The sequence below is a fragment of the Rhopalosiphum padi genome, chromosome 2 (genome assembly GCF_020882245.1).
Source record: "Rhopalosiphum padi isolate XX-2018 chromosome 2, ASM2088224v1, whole genome shotgun sequence".
Classification (NCBI taxonomy): Eukaryota; Metazoa; Arthropoda; class Insecta; order Hemiptera; family Aphididae; genus Rhopalosiphum; species Rhopalosiphum padi.
The window spans coordinates 59212320-59234957 of NC_083598.1; the positions used below are offsets into that span (position 1 = coordinate 59212320).

A 22638-nucleotide genomic window follows, 5' to 3' on the forward strand; every position below is an offset into this window, starting at 1 on the left:
ATATATCGCTAGCGCAGTGGCCCCGGACCGATCCACCTCAGTACTCTGCAGCAGCCCTTTCCGCAACAAGCGGAACCCATACTCCCCGCCGGTTCGCACGCCCAAACGCCAATCATTCACCCTAAAAGTGGTATTTCGCCTTTTGGCCTTTACTGTTCACCACTCTCTTCTTTGTCAAAGCAGACGAACCGTCTCGAAAACATTCTATATTATGTTACAATAACAATAGTAATAAATAATAATAATAGTATAAATAATATATAATACAACTGCTGCACATCGTCCTAAAGGTATACGCTCATTCTCATGAGTCATTGGTTTGATAAAATATTATTAACGTGATCACTTTTAGATTTTATTAATGAATAAATTAATCGGTTACTATTGGTTTTACAAGATCTTATAAGTATTTTTTTTTTTTTTGTATTTGTTATCACCTCTAGACTCCCGGACCAATAAAAATGATTCAATTTTAAACTTTTTAAGGGTGGTTTCTATTAGAAAATTGGATCTAGTTGGAATTTGTAGAAAAATATGGAAAAACTGGAATATTTATATTGAACAAGCATATAACCTTTATATTTTTAAGTAAAAAAAGCTCGAAAATAATAAAATATAGATGTTCCCAACAATTATTTTTAAGTCAATTTTTTTTTTTTTATTAAGCATTAGTTCTTTTCTATTAAGTTTGTACAAAATTAGATATTGAAACGAATAAAAAAGATATATTATCTAACAATCTTAGTAATATTATATATTTTAAATATTGATACGTCACGGAGATTCTGGGGGCTTTAAGCTTTTCATCATTACATAATCGTTTATAATTATTTTTTATTCATAATACAGTTTTCAAAATATTTAGAATAATTTTAAACTATTTATGCTGCTAACCTATTCACTCAGTTCTCCGGTACGTGTATTAATGCGCAAGACGTTAAGTTATATGAAATATAACATTATAATAATATTAATAACTAATAACGCAATTCATGTAATATTTTTTGCAACATATACCGTACTAATAATAGAAAAAAAATTACTGAAAGTATAAATAGTAATATTAGTATATTATAAAATACCCTTATATAATATAGTCAATATAGAGGTTGACAAAATATTATTTTTTTGTATGCAATGATTTACTATTGAATTAAAATTTAACAAATCAGTTACACATCACTTAAAATCTATATAATTACAGCTAAGTGACTTCTCGGTTTTTTTTTTTATTTTTGTTTAACTACAACCTAATTGTGAGAGGTGAACAATTTTTTCTCATTATGGACAGAGAAAACTTTAAAAGGATTTACCAAAAAACGTAAATTTCTTGTTAACACTTATAAAATGTTCACAATAATTTTCAAAAAAAAATGAATTTATCTCATTGAAGAGACATCCGTAATAATATGTTGTATTTTATTTATTTTATTATGATAATTGGATTTTAAGTGAACGGGATTTTTGCCGTAGATATATTTTTGTGTGTGTAAAAAAGTTTCACGATAATATTTTTTATAATATTATGAATTTCTATATAAATCAGAAATTGGAAGCAGGCAGTACTTCATATAATTATTACTGAAGAGGTCATTTTCGAAATGCCCCGGAAAATCATCAAAAACTGCCCTGCAGAAACTTAACGACCTTCCGGGAAATCCGGCTAGAGACTTACATGGTACAATTGCCGCCGGCCAGGAAAACTTTATTCATTATTTTATAACATTTTAATATTACTGATTCGCTAGAGAGTAGAGATCTTAATTTCATCAGGCTTGATATAGTTTTTAATACATCACACTATAATATGATGTGTGTCTGTGTAAATTCGCATTATTTTAAATTTGTAAGTTATTTGGTACTACATATTTACTATAGTATTTTGCGATAATTTAATTAATCATATGTTCAAAATATATACATTAGAAATTGAAAAAAATAAACGAAACTAAAAATAAATTGTTGATAGTTTAAATGTATAATGTATTACATTTAAAACTTTAAATCTTATTAATTACAGTATTGATATTCATACGTATTATTATAAATATTTATTTTACAAAAATTAAATTTCTTATTAAGTGTTTTAAAATTAATTTTATTATTTGAAACTTGAAACAATATACATATTACCATAAGTAAAATTGAAATAATACAGTAAATTATAATAAAAAACTAATTATAATAATTGTTTCAGATATAATACAAAATATACTTTTAAAAAAAAAGATATTGGATAAATTAACTGAAATCATGTACTTCAGTAGTGGAATTAAAAAAAGTCATGATGATTTATTTATATTGGTTATAAATCATAATTATTGTATAAAGGTACTTTGTGCTTGTAAGTCTTCTGTTTTAATATTTTTTAAATCGTATTAGTCAGGGATTTTATCTTTCAGAAATTAGACAATTGATTATTATTATTAATAATCGTTGTAAAGATATATTATCTTTATAAATATTTTATTATGTTTATAAAATTTTATATTGTTTTAAAGAGGATTCCACACTCGCTATCTTGTCTCTATTTTACATTCATACAATATGGCAAATTTTCAGTAGATCCCATTGTTAGCATCATTATAGTATTAATATGAATTTACCTATTATCAAAGTTAAACAATAAAAAATTTCAAGTGATATAGCCTAGGATTATTTTTTGATATTTTAATTTTTAATCTAGATATGAACATTTTCAATTTATAATACTTTGTATATTTATATTTTATTTAACAATTAAAACATAGACAATTCAACGCTACATCGCTGTTAATGTTCTAACCATTAACTTTGATAATAGATAAATTCATTCTAACATAAAAGTTAACAACACATAATGGGTTCTTCTGAACGAAAATTGTCTATGTTGTGTATTATATATTTGTATGTATGTAATATAGAGACAACATATACATTAAATAATAATTGATTAAAAGAAAGTTTTTAAATTTTAATTATTTTAAAATGTACAAGACAATTATATTATAAAATGCTAATAATTTGCTTTTCAATTAAAATATCAAGAAAATCATCAAACATTTTTGGATAATAATCTTATCTTCAAATTGTATAATAGGTCAATTCACTTAAATTTTCAGAATAATAGAGCAAATAGATAAATGTGAATTTAAAATTTGTCATTGTAATGATTCATTCTTCATAGGTCTAAACTAGGGATGAGCAACTGTTATTAGAGCGCCAATTTTTAGAAAATTAAAATTTAGCGGGCCAGAGTATAGAAAGCAAAAAATAAAGGTCATTTTAAATATGAATTTTAATTTAGCATAGACGTAGCATAGAGTATAGACTTTGAAATTGTATGATGTAATTTTAAAAAGCGCGGGCCAGATAAAAAAGATTTGTGTGTCAGATGCGGCCCGCGGGCCGCCAGTTGTCCAGCCCTAGTCTAAACAATTTATTGATTTCATTACATAAAATTTTTAATAATAAAAACGTGTTGGATAATACTTGATTTAATTTTTGAGAGCTTAAGTAAAAATAAAATATATTTAATCATAACTTGATATCAGGGAAACTAATTAGTTATTAATAGTTTCGATTGATTAATAATCGTAAATATACATCATATTGTATAATTGTTTAGCCCGGTCTGTGAAATTAATGTACATAGATACTTATAATATTTAGGACATACAGAATAATATACTGGTTTATAAACTACATAAATAGTTTGTTATTAGCAGTTGTTTGTTATATAAAATATTAGAATTTAACGTAGATCAAAGGATTATGATAAAGTCATTCAAATATATAAACATGTGTTGTAGATATGAATAATATGATATTATAAGTATAAATAACATGAACTCATCCATAAATCATGGTCGTTGACAAAGAAACTTCGATGGTATATGACGTATTTATTAAAATACATGACGTTTTACATAATGATACTAAGTAATAATAGGTAATATTGTATGTAACTTTTGCATGTTATTTTTTTTATTTTCCATAATAATATACAATTAATTATGGAAACTAATGGTTTTTACTAAGTCTACTTAAATAAAAATAAATATATTTAATATAAATTGCCACTTAAATAAAATAAACTGTTTATTTTACCAAAATATATACATTTAATAGAATTATAAACAGACGTTGGTTTTAACGTTGCGTAAAACTCGTTGTATAATATTGTTTTAAGGTATCCGCATCGAAAAATGACAAAATAAACACGAATTAAAAATAAATTTTTAGTTAATATACATATATATATATCATAGATATAAACGGATGAAAATACATTTAAATATATTAAATATCTAATCCTAATGCATATATTATACGAACAATAATATGAATAGTCGTTTTTTTTATAAATTAAAAATAATTTTCGGAATCATATAATATTCAAGGGTAAAGAGCTTTTTTTTTGCAACAATTTACTAATTATATAAAATACCTTTAATGCACCAATAAAATTGGTTACTTTATATATTATAAATATAGTATTAATACAAAATAAAATATATTATATAATATATAGTATAGTACATAATATGTTGTATTCGCAATGCGTTTCAACTACCTAATGGATTTTTTTTTCACCTTACCACAATGGCAAGTAAAACAGTAGGTATATAGTGTATAATAATATTAATTACTAGCGATATTTTTTAGACGAGTGATTACGACTTTTTTCTCGACATTTCCTCCATTTGACCACAATAAATAAGAGGAAAAAAGACCTCCCGCACACCTTTCCACCGCAGCGGTGTCCCGAGCATAGGGTGTGAAAAATTCGATATAGTATAAGATCCCATGGGATAACTCCATAAGTATACTGAGTCGTAAAGCCCGTACGTGCAGTAGAAAGGCGCCCGGTGATCGATGACACCGCGCTAGTAGTAGACACCAACCAGAAGACAAGTCATTTTGTGCCCGAATGAAAAATCTCCGGCACACCGATAAATTCTGTAGCTACGGTGTTGAATTACTGTGGCTGCGTTGTGTCATCGTTTTCGGTAAAAAAAAAAAACCCCGGAAAAAACATATTCTTAGTAAATATAATAAAATATACCTACATATCGCGCTCGTTGGTTATTTCGAATTATATTTCTGTACCAGAGTAGCACTAGACGATGATCTAGTTTATTATAGAATGTGAATCATCAAATATAGGTACTCATTTTTTTTTTTTTAATAATCAATTTATTTTAACTATAATTTTTGAAATTTTGAAATATATTAATTATAGATTATATTTTAAAATTCTTCAGATTTGTTGAACCTACTTTTTAAGAAGTTCTCTGTGGCGATAGATACTTCTGTTTTTCAAACGACAGCCCTCCTTTTTTATTGTAATTTATAAGTAGATAATATTTTGAAACTAAGTATTTCCCTCATTAAAATTTTTGAACGAGCAGTGTTTCTATTATTTATTATTTTTGTTTATATTAAGAATAATAGCCCATAAAAATATTTTACAAAAATATAAATATATATGTAATATCAAATTTAGTATTTATTATACTTTAATCATTTAAAAAAAATTATAAATATTGATAAATAAATATTAATTAACATGTTGCATATGTTCTTAAAATATATTTTAAAATCCAAATGTCAAATTTTGAATGACTGTATGAATGAAAAATACATTGGGGGGTGAGCATGCTTGATGAATCGTTCTGTATATAATTTGATCGTATTCTTGTACACGAGTGAAGACATTAACAGAGGGTGACATCTCAATCTTCAAACGTATTTCTTTCCTCTGTCGATTTTACAAAGGTTTTTAATAAGCATAGGATTTCGAAATACAACCAAACTTTAGAAACTATAACATAATATTATGCTGTATATTATGTTTGTCAGATGTCGGATAATACATATATATTTATATTAATTAATTGCAAACACAACACATGGTGTAGTGCGTTATTCTAAACATATGGGCACTGAAATATGTTTAAGTGTTTTAATTACAATAATTACTTTATTACAATAATTATTAAAAACACATTTATAAATGCATATAATTTTCTGTAAAATCAGACTTAGAGACGATCAAGTTACCATTTATTTGTATTTTTAAATATGGAGTCACAATAATATAATAGCGGCACACAGGGCACAGTATGCAGTAGGTATATATACTATCTGTCCTTTTAAATCAATACAATATTATGTTGAAACGGAGCAGGTATAGATAGCAATACAATTGTATATATTGGTCTTTGTGAACCGTTACAGTAAAAATATAATAGTAACGTGATTTTTTCAATCATAGTTTTACTCTATAAAAATTATAATTATAATTATTAATTTTATTATATTTCTGTAAATGGTCTGCTGCAGAATCGATGGCTTGAGTCAAGGGATATTTCGATTACCATTATTTATATAATATACATAAACGTATTATATTAAATAAATAGAGTGAACCGAACTAGGCCGTTTTATGTCTCGTGTTAAGCCGATATATATTATTATAAAATAATATGTGTGCGATTTTTATCGGTCAGCACAAAATAAAGTAAACATGTTTTATGATACACTCGTATACCATTGGAGCTCATCCGATTCAGCCCCTGTTGCGGAAAACTGGAAACGCATGCGCTAAAACCGGTAGAGCCCTTCGAATATTTTATTATAATCCCGCCAAAACTACGTTAATTCCAGTCGTTAGTTCGGAATGAAAATCATATCCGGGACCGAGATACCGTGGCGGTGACTATAATATGATGATAATACCAGCCAACCTATTTTTTTTTTATACAATTTAAATACACGCGCGCGTGTGCCTACCACCACCACTCACCGACGACGCTGCGTCACCCCTTGTGCTCTTATATTTTACGGGACGGAAAAAGCCCGACACGCCGCACGGGCGTCGCCGGCCAAGGGTGAAAACCCTTTGAGATATCGTCTCCGGGAAATTACACTTTGAATCCGAGTCCGTATAGTGTTTTAGTCACGCCGCAGAAACGAGAGCCAGAGACCCGCTAGCTGCTACACCGGTACATATTATTATATCATGTACGACGAGACCAGATCGATAAATAACCGACAACGATATTATTATAATATTGTGTATAGCAGAGTTACCGTTATTATTTTTCTCTGTGGACTCAAAATCTTTAGATTCGAATTTAATAAGTCATTTATTTACAAAAGTTCCTTGGGTTTGATTATTTTTTTATCGAATACAATATAATCAATTTCCGGATAAAATAATATATACGCATACAATGGTTATCGTTCATTGTGTGGCTGAATTTTTAATGTATATTGTTATATATTTTATATTAATATAATAATTAAATAATATTTACAGTAAAGTTGAACGAGACATTTTTTTCGTAATTACATAATTAACCGCACCCCGATCGTTGAGATAGTGTATTATACAATTTATGCTGCTACTATAACTTAAGATTTTACTAATTAACCCATTTCATATTATTTAAGGATTATTAATATATTATTTTCGTCTTAAGAGTACCGTTTGTATAACATTTTTTATTTATTTATATAAGCTGCAGTGGGGCAAATAAGAAAAATTCTAGCAGGGATCTAAGTACTCCCGATATTTATTTAAATATTATTACAGGATTTTAGAGTGATGCCTTATATGTATTATATTATGCATTTTGTCGATTTTTTATTCGATAATATTATTGTCATTAATATCGACATTCAAAAAAGAATCACGTCTTTTTACACGTAGATATTTACATATTATAATATTTATATATTTATAAATGAGTAAATATCCTATACAACGATAGAAAAAGAAGTGTTAATATTAATAAATATTAAAATATTTTATAACCACATAAAAACAAACTAGCATACATTTTAAAATAATATATATTATATAAATTTACAATATGTTTAAATTCAAAATGTCAAAATACATATAACAATAAGTAATCATTACCTAGCGTCGAAAATGTACATTTTAAAATAATCATGATTTACTTAAAAATAATAATATTAATAAAAGGCTATGCGGGGCCCTAGGTAATAATCAGTCTTGTAAAATATTCGAATACAAGTATTTGGATACTTGTATTTAAATATTATAAAGAAATGAGTTTTATCAATTTCTTATAAAAATAAATAGTAAAATTTTAAATATTAAAAAAAAGATCAAATAAAAATTTTGAAAAAAATTGACTTCATAAAAGAATATATCTTAACTGTTTTGGTCCAGTAACATGTTATTATATCTAAAAATCTTTAGAGAATTGATTGTAAATTTTTTTAAATGTACAGTATTAGGTACGGTTTCGGTATGTGGATTTGTAAAAATTATATTTGTATTTAAATTGTGAGTATTCGTAAAATAAATTATTTTATAATTTTTTCAAAAGTATTTTTTACAATACTGGTAATAATCTTACCTTTAATTTTTAGAATTTGCTTATTCACCCTAATATAAAAACTAACAGCACACTATTGAAACTGGGCAACGAACATTTTGATATGTCGTACGTGTGTAAGACGGAGATAAAACATGCGGATACTACGTCATCTTAAAATCAAGAGTTAGGGTTATAGACCAGGGATGGAAAATCCATGCCACGTGAAAAATTAAAATATTTTTATAAACTAAATATCAACTAAATATTAGTATCAAGTGTTAAACAAAACAAAAAACTCATTAAAAAAATAAATAGTTAACAAAGTAATATTATTATATTTACCTAAACTAACCTTTTTTATATTAATACATTAATTATACAATAAAATTACGAGCATTTTTTTCATACAATATTGAATAAATTATATTAAATATTATAATATTTTTCATGAAACGCTCGAAAAAAAGGTAAATGTTGGCACGTAGTGTTCAAATAATTTGCCACCTCTGTTATAGACGTTACGTTTGAAAATTTTCCTTGAGATAAAAAAAAAATCAACGTGAAATTTTATTCACTAAAGAAAGAACTATAGTTATTTTAATAAAATGGAACGTAAAACAATTTTTTTTGACCTTGTTCCTTGATTATTAAAACTAAATATAACCATTGCAATAGGAATTCGGAAGAGTCTATATTACCATTTAATAAATCGTACAAGACCATAAGATCAGTAAATTTTATTGTTAATTCGCATTAAGTATATAATATATTATGAAAAAATGTGCAAGTATCAGACATTTTTATTTTATTTCCATTGGAAAAGGCATACATCACTACAATAGAAAAGTAAAAGACCTAAATTTATAACGATATTAATTTATTCAATCCCTGCATGTTATAACTTATAAACATAGGTACACGTGGCTATCGCAAATCGCAATAATTAATATCGTTGCAAGAAATGCCTATGAGAATGTTTCGAAGAGTCGGGATATCTATTCGCGGATTGCGTTTTTTTGCGGTAAATGTTCTATTTATAAAAGGCGTTTAATGTTCACCAGTTCACCGCGTACGCACTTTGGTGTAATTATATAAATAAATAGGGTTTACCCGGGCCTTAATTTTTACCACTAAAAATAATCAATAACAAATATTAACATGTATATAACATCGCATATCATCACTATATCACAAACGCATTGCAATTTGTAATAACTAATGAGAAAAAACCCGGACTTTCTGTGAATCGTGTTGGATTGGAACAAAACATTGATCTGTTCAGTGATCATCTACACAGACATCAGTCATACCGAGTCCGATCAATATTCAGGAGTGGGCGGCAATATTTGTTTCATTATATTATTATACTTGGAATTTAGGATTTGCGACTTACGAAACCTTTGAAAATACGGCTAACAGATCATGTCCTATACATGGGTACTCGCTTATTATCATGCCTTGATGTGAATTTTAATATAATATGTAGCTACAATATACATGTATTTAAAGATGCAGAATAATATATTAATATAATTACAATAAATATTATATATTTATTTTAATTAGATATCAATAGTATAATTCAATACATCGATAATATTAACGAAGGTGCAAAAAAACATAGCTACCTATTACAATGTTCTATACTTTTATGTTATTATTATACTATGTTTCAAAAGAAAACAATTAGATGACCGACCGATTTTAGTGGGTGTTATGCATCTCCATACATACCCAGTGTCAGAGTGATCACGTGGTTCTCGACTTGTTAATTGCATCATTTATATTGCGCAAAAAGTGATATTTCTCTTTTAAGACCATGATATACAATATAAATTATTATTACAATAATAAAATATCATCGATCGACATGTTTTAGCATATTATAGTCTGGACTTTATTATTTTTAAAATATTCAACTTAATTAAAAATGATTAATTTTTTATGAAAAAATGTATAATTTACATTTGACAACTATTCCATAACAAATTAAAAAATAAAATCTCTAATATTAATGAAAATTCACATTGAATTAAAACGCAAGTTGCAGCTGATGGGCTTTAAAAAAAAAAATCCCTAGTAATAAATAATCACTATTGAGAATTTGAGAAGGTATTCTTTTTCTCTCTATATATAACCGTCTTAACTAAACAAACTGATGATTTTCATTAAAAAAAATAATAACGAAATTATTTAAAAAATTTGCGTATGTCTACAAGACCACAATTATGACTGTAGTTTCTATTATAATATTCTGAATTATTCTAAGTATTGACAATACACAGATTCTGAATAAAAAAAAATTTAGAACATCAAACGGTGTAAAATTCTAGTTAAAAAACTACTTTTAGAGAAAAATATTTATGATTGGACTTAAATTATACAATATACCGTCAATTTATATTATTTGACAACATTTTACTCTGAATAAACAATTATTATTCTTAATTTCCTACGTATTATGAGTTGTAATTACAATGAGTAATGAGCATGAGTACAACAATACTATTATTGTATCATACATATACATTTGAATAGAAAATTGTTTATTTCGTTCTTGTTTGACGACAGTTGTAGTTATTATAAAACAAACGGGATCGATGAGTAATGAGATATTTTTCAATTTTACATATTATTATACATATAATATTATTACAACAATATGGTTGCCACTCTCAAAAATCTGTCGGATCTATACACCATTTCATATTGTATGAGAACGCGTTTACGTACATACGTTATTAATACAGTAAAACAGACGATAAACAAGACGATAACGAAGAATTTGAAGACGTACAATGGTTATGTATTTCTATAATTAAACATAGATAACGGAAACGTAAATATTTTAATTTACAATCAATCAGATTCTATAAATTAAGATAACGAAGGTGACAATGAAGTAAATTAAGAAGAAATCCAATTGAAAATATACAAGGAAGCACTTATTTATATCAAGAATCTGGAACAATTTTCAATGAATAAATTTGTTAGTGAGTTATTGGAAACGAAATCAATAGCAAAAATACTTTTAAGTTGAAAAATGCGTTGTTAAAGAAAAGACTAGACAAAAAACTTTACACGAATTGGAATTTGTAGTTTTTTAAGCTGTCTACTTTATTTTATTAATAACTAGTACCTTGAAATTGTAATTTATCGTATTTAACTAATACATAATATTATGTAATTATTTACTAAAAATTAAAATTGATTATATCCTATGATATTTATTAATTTTCAATTTTTTTTTATTTTGGTTATTGGCTGGAAAATGTTATAACCTTAATCGTATGGGAAATTGTAACTCTAAAATATGGAATTCTCTTTTTTATTCAGTTGTTTGGAAACCTGTTTAAAACGGAAATTTTTATTAGTCCCATTATGCAATTCTACACAAGATAGGTTTTACTGTATTGACCTATTAATATTATTATACTATATTAAGCTATACTATACTCGTAATCTATAATATTATTGAGTTATTCTGTTGAGTTATCATTTATCGTTCTATTTCCGGCGAATAATCCTCGATTGATGATATCTCATCATAGTGTCGATGTTAATACCTACACATACAAATGTATAGGTATAATACGTTGCAATATTATATAAGTAAGCATTTTTACGGTCGTATATATATATTAATATGTTATTATTAATATTATATTTTTCTGTTTATCGCGAATTTGTTTTTATATTTTATGACGTCGAAAACCGAACTGAAAAAAAATGTTTTAAAAAAGAAACGGCGACGACGGCACTTTCTCAGCTTTTTGCGCGCCGCCTTTCGCACTTGAGTGCGTTATAAACGTGTTCCGTGGTGTGCGTGTCTTCCGGCTTGACTTCAGGCGGCCGCACGTCCATATAAAAACGTTATAATATTATGGCAGCGCGGTGACTATAATATATTATATACATTACATATTGATATTGTCGTCGTATATCGTTCGCATCGAACTTGTGCGCGATCGAATTTAAAAAAAAAACGGTCTCATCCGACATCCTCAGCGCGTATAAATGCGTTATAGGTGTACGTGCGGGTGTGCGGGCTTGTAAGGGTGGAAATAAAAATCTCGGCACGCCTTTCGGATTTGAATTTCGAGATCTTTTTTTTTTATTCTGTTCTCTCATGAATAACAATATTATTTAATATATATATAAGAATAATAATAATAGTAATACGTCGTATATGTTTTATATCGCCACCGTTTGTTTCCCTATTCAGACGCATGACAGGAATACGAAACTACCCCTACAGGCCTACACTTTGTTAGCCAGACTCTAAACACAATAGATAGTGAACATCGGCCATTTAAATCTATTATTAAAATACAATTTAATGTTGTTTTTTTTTAACAGGTTTCATTATCAAATTAAATAGTAGAAAGTTTAATCAGACAACTTATGCAGTAAATTATGGTATTTATTTGTAAGACATTTTTTATTTTTATTTTAATCAATATTCAGATTTACAGTACATAAATCATATTATTAAGCTTTCACACAATTTGAAGACATTTATTTATTTTATTTTTATATTTCATATTTTTATTTATCGTTTCCCATAATATAGTTAATCAACATCGTGTTTTTATCATTATTAATTAAATATTCAAACTGAAAAGATTATTCGAATATTTAAAAAGAATGTATAAAATATGCTAAGTATACTATGTATTGTATTTATATGCAAATGCAATTTTCTCCCACAATTCTATTGTTCGATTTGAAACTTCAATATTTCAAAACCCAAACCGTTATTGTTTAGTGTGCTCAGTATTGAACATTTAATTTCTGAAATACGAGTACATGTTCTAAATCTGTCTCGAATATAATTATAATTGATAATGCACTATTATATTATATAATTATAACAATATCTGGTAAACATTATTTCATGGAATATTGACCATAACTAAACTCTAGATTTGAATTAATTAACAATGGCACACGACTGTGAGATAGCCCTCCGTCCCACACATGCGACGGTTGTGAATGCGACCTATACATTATGCTAACAAGTACCAGCGCCAGTAATAAATGCGTTGCTAAATTTTCCGTTTAATAGTATGTTTATTATTCAAATATGGAAAAACAAAAATAAAAAATCGACTCCTTCCCTTCATATTGTGATTCGATCATTAAATTATCATATATTATTATTATTATTATTATATAGGATTAATATCATGGTCGTCATTTTCGCGCATGTCGATCTAAGTCACACGCGTGATTTACGTTGTATTTCGCGCACGCCTTGCTGTATTGTAGTCATACTATAGCCCCACGACAATAAATAATAACATTAATATATAATACAACCTTCGGCATCTTTTGTACTAAATGAACTCTCAGTGTTGGTGCGTTAAAAATGTATAACGCATTAATGCGTATAACAGAGCGTATCTTGCCGAGAAGAGATAAAAAAAAAAAAAAAAAAAAACGAAAAATAGGGACCGACACCCTTATTATTATCACTGTAATGTATATGTGTGCGTGTGCGCGTATATATATACTTTATACTGTAGAGTTATCGTTTCCTTCCGAAAACGATTTAAGCGCGTATAATAAAGTTTTATTGGTTCGCGTACCACGCCTAATACCTGCTGCAGCTGAAGACTGACAACTTCCGTGAGTGCGCAACAGCTAGTTTTCGTTTATTATTGCGACGCACGTGAAATCATCTCGAATATTGTACCCACGATGACGTTCATAACAAGTCAATAATTATACAGAGCGATTCACCAATCAGCTCTCATCTATTTTTTTCTTTTTAAGATGAGTTTTTTAAAATCATAATTTTTTGAGTTTATAGGTATACTTTAAGTAAGATCCTCATTTTTAAATTCACAGTTACATTTTCATACCATTTTAGAGAGGATACTACATAATATATGTAATTTAAAGAGTTAAATATGGGAAGTTTTCATGATATCTTAAGTACTTTTATTTGGAAAAATTATAAAGTTTATACACATTTAGCACAACAAGCATAATAAATAATAAATATACCTAACAGTTGTTTTTGGGAAACAATTAGATTTTTGATTGGAAAATTTGTATTTTGTGAATGTTTTTTTTTGCAGAGCCCTAGAGATAAATACCATATAATTATACAGAATTAAACAGGGGATTGTAGGTATTTTTGTTTTGAGAGGGATTTTAGAATATTTGCCTATGATAGATCAGAGTAGATAGAATCGTCTATTTAATTTTAGTTTTGTGTTTTAGTCAAGTGGATGCGTTGAACCTATGTTAGACATTTGTCGAATGTAATGCTTTGGTATTTAGTTATGTCCAAGTTCGGTATAGGTTCGTTGTTCAAACATACTGGCGGAAATTGGTTTTATGGAACATTTTGACTTTTGAGTATTACTAAACTTATACTAAAATATACTATTTAAATATTAATTCAAATAGTTTTAAAAGTATTAGTAACAACAATGATTATTTTGCAATAAAGAATGTATGTAGAAAAAATGTTTACACACTGAAAACTAAATATTTACAGCAGATTTACCAAATTATTCAGAAAAAGAAGAGTATTTTTATCTATTTCGTAGTAATTTTTTTTTTTAATTTTAATACTCACTCATTAGAAATAAATAAATAATAATAAAAATAAAAAAAACACAAAATAAAGAATCTTTATAAGTGAATGATTTATGATTTAGAAAATCATTAAGTTATCTGAAAAAATTGCCAAGACAGATAAAGGTCTTATCTACATATTGTGGACATTTGGTAAAGCTATACTGAGAATACTATCTCCGTAACTTTATAACTCGTAAACCATTTTCAGAGATAAATTACGGGCGGTGTCAGCGTAAGGCATACTCGTAAAAAGTATTCTGAGACGATGCAAACTTTCTTTTGTAATGAGAAACACTTTTTTTAATTGTAAATTGTTAAGAAGATGTTTTTTTTAAATATTACTTTATGTTAAGAAATAAATTTAAATTCAAATGGATAATATTTATTAGTTATTTAATTTCAGTATTATGAATAAATAGCTATTTATGGTAGCAGATTTAAAAAATAGAAAGCTAGGGCAATTTGTTTATTAGAATAATAATTAATATTATTAATTTATAAAAATTAATGAAGTATAATATTTAATTTTTTATTTAGAAAATATATTAAATTTATTTTATGTATTTTAGATAAAATCGCTATTAAAGGATTATTATATAAGGGTAACGAAAGGTATGTTAGCGTTTATAACGAACATACTTATTCACTGGTAAACATCTAAAAAGCGTAAAATCATACACAAGGTACTACTGTCGGTCTACGACAAGACATAAAATTCAATAGCTCATATAAAAAAAAACCATGATTTAAATTTTTTCGACATTGTGCTAGCGTGACGTGGGGATGACGACATTCTTTTAGTTAAAACTGTCCATGATACCCTGCAATGGTTTCTAGCCGACAGTTTTTGTATACCTATCATAATAATTAAGATCCCGAAAGCTTAGCGTAGCTGGTGATACGTAACTTCAACCATACGCGATGAATTTTGGGTAGTTTTAACTTAGACGTTTGATATTTTAAATACAATGGAACCTACAAACAAGTGAAAATTGATTTCTTATTTGCAGATGAAAACAAACAATACCTATACTACTGTGATCAATTTAGTTTTGATTTTTTTGTAAAAATATATCGAATTAGTATACTCCATAATAAGCAATATGCTTCATAATGCTGTGTTTGTGTGTGTGTGTGTATGTGTGAGAGAGGTTTAGATTCCCTAAACCTAACCAATGGGTTTATAATGATCCCTTATATATTGAATTTTAACGAGTCTTAATTTTTTACCACTTGACATTATTACAATATATACCTACTACGGCCAGCTATGAAAAACATAATAGTATACATATAGATTATAGAAGGTTATGTAAGCACATTTTAATTTTCCTGTTTGCTACAACACAAATACGTCTGTATTATAAATATAATATATCTTATATGGTAAATTACCAAAGCATGCTTACTCCCATTTTTTCCTTTAATAATGAATTTATTCAAATTCTGATACTTGGAATGTTGCTTGGTGAATCCCCCTGTATTCTATACGGCCTGTAGTTATTACGAAACCTCATTTTTCGATTTACGACCGTTATATTTATATTAAATATATAAATATATATATATATATTTATTTAATACAGCGAAGCTATACGGTTCACTGGATATAATATGGTGCTGTTTACGGCTCTCCGTAATACGTGTACAGAATCTTTAACGTGATTTCGAATTAAATATACCATTGTACGTTTCAATCAATTTTGGAATTCTCAGTACCTACGGAGGTTTGAGTGTTATTACTATTATATTGCGTAGTTTCGAGAAACTTTTTAACTTTTAAGATATTATACACAGTTTATAACATAGTTTCGCAAAGAATTCACGAGTGAATTAAAAAAATAATAATTGAATAAATGCTGGTTCTATATTATACAGGATGATTCACCTAGCATAATTACTCATATATTTTATTCCTTTAATGATACATTCATTTAAATTCTAATTTTTAGAATTTTGAATTATATTTAAAGAACATATTTTCAAATTCTTGAAATTTTTTTTGTAGTATTGTAGGAATGGTGATAGAAACTTCGATTTTTCAATCGAGAACCTCCGTTTTGTAAATTATTGAATGGATTTTTTTTTGAAAATGTTGATATCTATAACTTATTTAAAATTTGAACTACTAATTTCTTAATTATTTAAATGTTTATACCAAGAATAATATACAATAGTCTTTATAAAAGGTTTTATAAAAATATTAAATAGTTATAATATTGAATCTAATGTTTATTATACTTGAAGTATTTTACAAATTATAAAATATATATTGATAGATTAATAATAATGTTCAACATTTTCAAATCAGTATAGCTACATATTATCTTTGATACCAATTATTACAAATCTATTACTGTAAGTACATAATAACTAAAATACTACCCGTTATAACTTCATACGTCACATTTTTATCTTCATAGGATAGTCCGTATAAAGTACAAAAATATTTCAAGAATTTTAAAATTCAGATTTGAAATAACTGTATTATTGCAGAAAAAAGTGGAACACTATGCTAGGTGAATCACTCAGTATATATTATTATGGTTATACTATAAATATAGCCAAAAACTACCTAACTCATGACTTTTATTTAATTTTTTTTTTAATAAAAGACAATTTTTAAAATCGAAATTTGATTCTACACAATATAATAAATAATAGGAATTATTTAAAATAGCTTAAAATTATAGAAATAGATACTATGAATTATAATATTAAAAACAGACAACGGAATGCCAATAAATAAATACAAAAATAAATTATATACTGAGTAACGTAAACAATATTATCAATAAATAACAATAAATTACACCATGAAGATGTATTATATAATTTTCTTTTTAAATATTTAAATTTTATATTTAGACTTTATAGTGATGTATAATTATGAGAATTTATTAATTAAACTATATAATAATATATTATTTTATTGCATACAAGATTTAATTTGTATGATAACATTACAAACTGTAAACAATTCAGTGAACATATTGATACCATAATATAATAAATACGTATTTTACATATATATATAAAGTTAAAAAAAATCGAAAGAAATTTGTCGTGCGTTAAAACATTGTAATTTTTTTTCAACGATTATTTCTGCGGTTACAGGTAATATAATAAAACCACAATAAAATAATAAACAGAATGAGTGATAGACGTGTGTCAAAGGAGTGATCTCTCAGAAACGCGTGTTGATGATGATTAAGAAAAAAGGGGGAAAAATAGAAAAACAGAATCCCGTCGGCTGTCCGCGAAAAGTACGCTTGATTGTTGTAAACGGTTTACTTTTATTCTGTGATTTTCAAAACGCCGCCGTGGCAAAAAGTGTAATATTGATTTTGTGCCACTCTGCAAGTACACCGCGCTGGTAGACGGCAGTTTTCAGTCACGGCCATCACTCGTCGTCGACCGAGGATAATGTAAGTGGGGTGGGGTGTGGACGGATGGTTGAGCGTTGGACCTATTACTTTGGAAAAATGAAACAAAAAAAAAAAAAAAAACAGAACGTACCACGGAAGAAGGTGAACGAGGGAGAAGGATAAAGTTTGAATTTCGACGCTGACAAAAGCCGTAAATAAATATATGAGGAGGATTTATATTACTTTTCCCCCCGCAGTAGTTCGATGAAGAAATAATAACATAATTCCGGTTCATTTTTGAAAATAATACACGCGCGCGTATAAAAAATACGATATTATGTATAAATATAGTATCTTAGTTTCGGTTATTATTATTATAAAATTATATTATTATATACTAGGGCTTTAAGTTTGTTTTTTTTTAAAGTTTTTTCATCCGACCCGGGTGATAATATTATTAATTGAAAGGAACAATCGAGTTATCCGTCGCATTCCACCGTGATTGTCATGCATACCAAAATACCTTAAGGTACACCCATATTATTATAGGCCCAGTGATTCTTTTAAAAATAAACACTTATTTTCTTAAAAAGTATTACGTTTTTGAATTGCAACATATATATTTTTGGTTTTGTATCTAAATTAGATTATTTTTTTGAGAACTCCGAATAAATAACAATTTAATTTTAAACGAGTAATTAGGTAATTATAGTTATAAGTATTACACTTTTTGTTTTTGATTAGTAGCATGTCGTGGCAGATGGGTATTTGAGGTATTTCAAATATTTTGGCTTACTACTATGCGATCATTTAAAACTTTAAATATTTATAACTAATCAAGTAACTATTTAGGTATTTGATATTCAAATTTTATATATTACTGATATTATAATTAATATTAAAAAAAATTATTTCCAATAACATTAATACTTTTTAAAATATTGAGTAATTCAATTTAAAATACAGCCACGAGTTCTTACACTTATTGTAATATAGTATACATATTGTTTCGGTGAGCGTGGTTATAATTTCCAGAAACGAAACTTTTTTTTACTCCCTTCTGTGAGTTTCCGAGCTCACAACTTTCACGGTAGAAAAATAATAAAACAAACTATTGTGCAACACGCCAGTGTGCGGGTTTTATTGTTTTCGATTGTTTGCGATGTGACGCGTGCGTAATGCGTATTATATATGCACACATAATACTATAATAGGTGCGTGTGGTTTAATCAGTATTATACCGACTTGGTATTTTATTTACACGGACTTTAACGCCGTTTTGTTAAAAACACGGGTATCTGTGTTTTTAAATACACGTGAAAAAGGGACTTCTAATGCCGAAAGAAAAACGCATGAGACGATTTTTCATGAAATTGTATATGCCGCGAGTTCGCAATAATGTGTGGCTCTAAACCAACGTGGTACATAGTACATGTATATATTACATATAGCATCGATCCAAACAATTTCGCGTAGGACGTATGAAAAAAGTAAACGTTTCGTATGACATTAATGTACAGGGTTATTCAAAATGAATCACCTGATGCTTTGCATCTTACTTTCCTAGCAGTGGTGTACGCAGAATTCGTTTAGGTGGTACCATTTATATATATATATATATTAGGTATATATTTAAATGTTTATTCCAAATGTAAATGTAATATTCTATAAAATAAATTATTATTCATAATTTACTTATAGTGTTAAACCCCTACGCACTCTTCCGGTCGGTATGCTACTCGTTCCTAGTCCAACCTAATATTACATTATAGTATAACTACTTTTATTGAGGATATGTGTACGTTTGGTCATCTCCTTCAACCACAAATGAGCTTAACAATAAGCGGAGTCAATTACAACGGATATGCATAATGGAATGAATTTGAATTCCGAGTAGATATTATCATTTGACCATAATAAATTATTGATATGACTGTTATTGAATCCCATATAAAACATTTGTAGGTATTATTTAATACATTTGAAATATTATTATTTTATTTTATGTATCCCGTAATACTCTAAACTTAAAAACTAAAAATACATAAGCAATCGGATGAATCCTTTTGAATTACTCTATATTTATATATATTATATGTGTGTGAGTGGGTGTGTGCATTCGTACGCAAGAACGGTGTAAAAAATGAGATTCAATATGTTTCACTTACCGTAAACCGCCTACACCAGACTGACAGCCATTTGATGTCTTTGATACGTTTTCCGCCCGGCAACCGCAATATGATGTTTGAATTGTTGTGCGTCTGTAGCGGGGGCGGTTCCCTGTAAAACAATAACAACGATCCGATATATTATACGTTATTATATTATCTTAATGTATGGTTCCATCTTTTAGTTACTAATCTTTCAAGCCCCAATAAAATATTGATAAGATTATGATTGTAGTATTCCGGACACAAAAGTTCATATAATTAATCACATAACCAATAGCTTAATCTGTTCTATATTTATCTGTCATAGAATTTATCTATTATATTATATTACCATATGGCGCCCCAAAGAAAAATATTATCATATAAATTGTAGTAACAGCTTTAATGCTTTGTCGGCAGGCAAATCGAAAAAAATAATATAAATTAAGAATTTATTATACATACTATAGATACGTGAGTATTATGTGACACCAAAATAAAACTAAATAAATGATAAAAAGTGAAAAAAAAACGATTTATTAAAAATATAAATAGTATTCATTTCATTATTTTTATTTAGCTAAAAATATCTTTTCAGTATATTATAATTATAATTTTTTGTAATTATAAATATATTATTATAGTAAAGCAAATAAAAAAAAAATACTCCAAAAATGTAAGTTTCAACGAAAACTTTATATAGAAATTATCACTAATTTATATATAATACATGTTAAGCGTATAAATATTTATCTAGGACGAAAAAAAAATCACATTGTATAGAATATTGTTTACGGGATAAAGTATTATTGATAATATTAGATGCAAAACGATGTTATATTGTTTGCGTAACCGATTCAAGTATAATAAAAAACAATAATATATTGTATTATTTTTCTATACATATAATAAAGATAGGGTTGGCATATATGAAAACAAAAGGTTATATTCTAGGAAATGCAGCATTTTTTCAACTTAAAATTTATTTTTAGTTGAATAATCATGCGATTTTGTTTTTCAAAATGTACGATGGTTGAAAAATAATCGCTCACGTCTTAACTCTTTAAACTCATCAAACAATGGTACGACAACGAATTTGCTTCGTACACAACCGTCAGTCGTCAAATATAATATTATTATATTATGTTATTCACAAGGGACATATTTTATTTATTAATCTATTATAATATATTATCACAGTACAATATTCATAATGACGAATGTTAGTAATTGTTACACCTTATTTGTGTCGTGATGTAAAATATATTTTTAGGTAGCCAATAAATGAGATAAATTAGAACACACTTTAATTTGTACATTTTAAAAATAAATTGTCACACTTATCAGATACTAGAAAAGTGGAACATCGACAGTAATGTAGCAATATTGCCTGCTTATGCCGCCGTGGTGTTATTATTTTAATAATGAACTGCATTCTAATAAAAATAATAAACATATTATTTTAAAATCCGATACCTAACAGTACTTACACAAATTTAAATCTAAATATATCAATGGGATAATCTGAAATTAATTTAATAGAAATCAACGAACCAGTTGATGTTATTACTTATGAAAAAAAATTATCAAACATTTGTAATTTTTAAGTTCTTATTAAAGAGCTGGTTATAAATCAGTGAACTAATTTTGTTTAACTAAAATAAAATCCTATAGACTATACAATTTTTATTTTTATTTACTATTGGATTTAATTACATTATTATTATTATTATATTAGTATTATTCTTTATAGATTCTCACTTAGATTGCAGTGCAATTTTAATAATATTAATGTATTTTTGTTCATTTAAATACTGTTAAATAAATAAATATTATTATTATATTTTTTTTTTATTTTTTTTATTAAAAATGTTTATTTACAATCTATATTTAATATAATACAATAAGTAAATTTGAGTAATAGAATTTTTGACATGAGTTCACATGATAAGAGAAAATATCCATTGATATTACTCTTCATTATTATTATATGACATTATAAACTTTTTAGTATAAATTATTTGGGTAAACATTTTGTATTATATTTATTGACTTCAAATTTTAATTTTTGGTATAAAATTCGAACTGAATAATTCTTATAAAATTATGCTATAACAAATATAATATTATTTAATATGGAAAAATGTTGACCTACCAAAGACAAATTTTTAACAAGACGCTTTTAAT

General features: G+C 26.7%; 1 protein-coding gene across 1 annotated transcript in view; it reads right to left on the reverse strand.

Annotated features, from left to right (window-relative positions):
* The window catches only part of LOC132919019 (protein Skeletor, isoforms B/C), an 85220-nt gene that overhangs the window by 28123 nt on the left and 34459 nt on the right, over positions 1 to 22638 (reverse strand). Inside the window, exon 5 of the mRNA XM_060980372.1 lies at positions 20470 to 20581. Coding sequence (XP_060836355.1) covers positions 20470 to 20581 — 112 coding nt within the window. The remainder of the gene's footprint in view (positions 1 to 20469; positions 20582 to 22638) is intronic.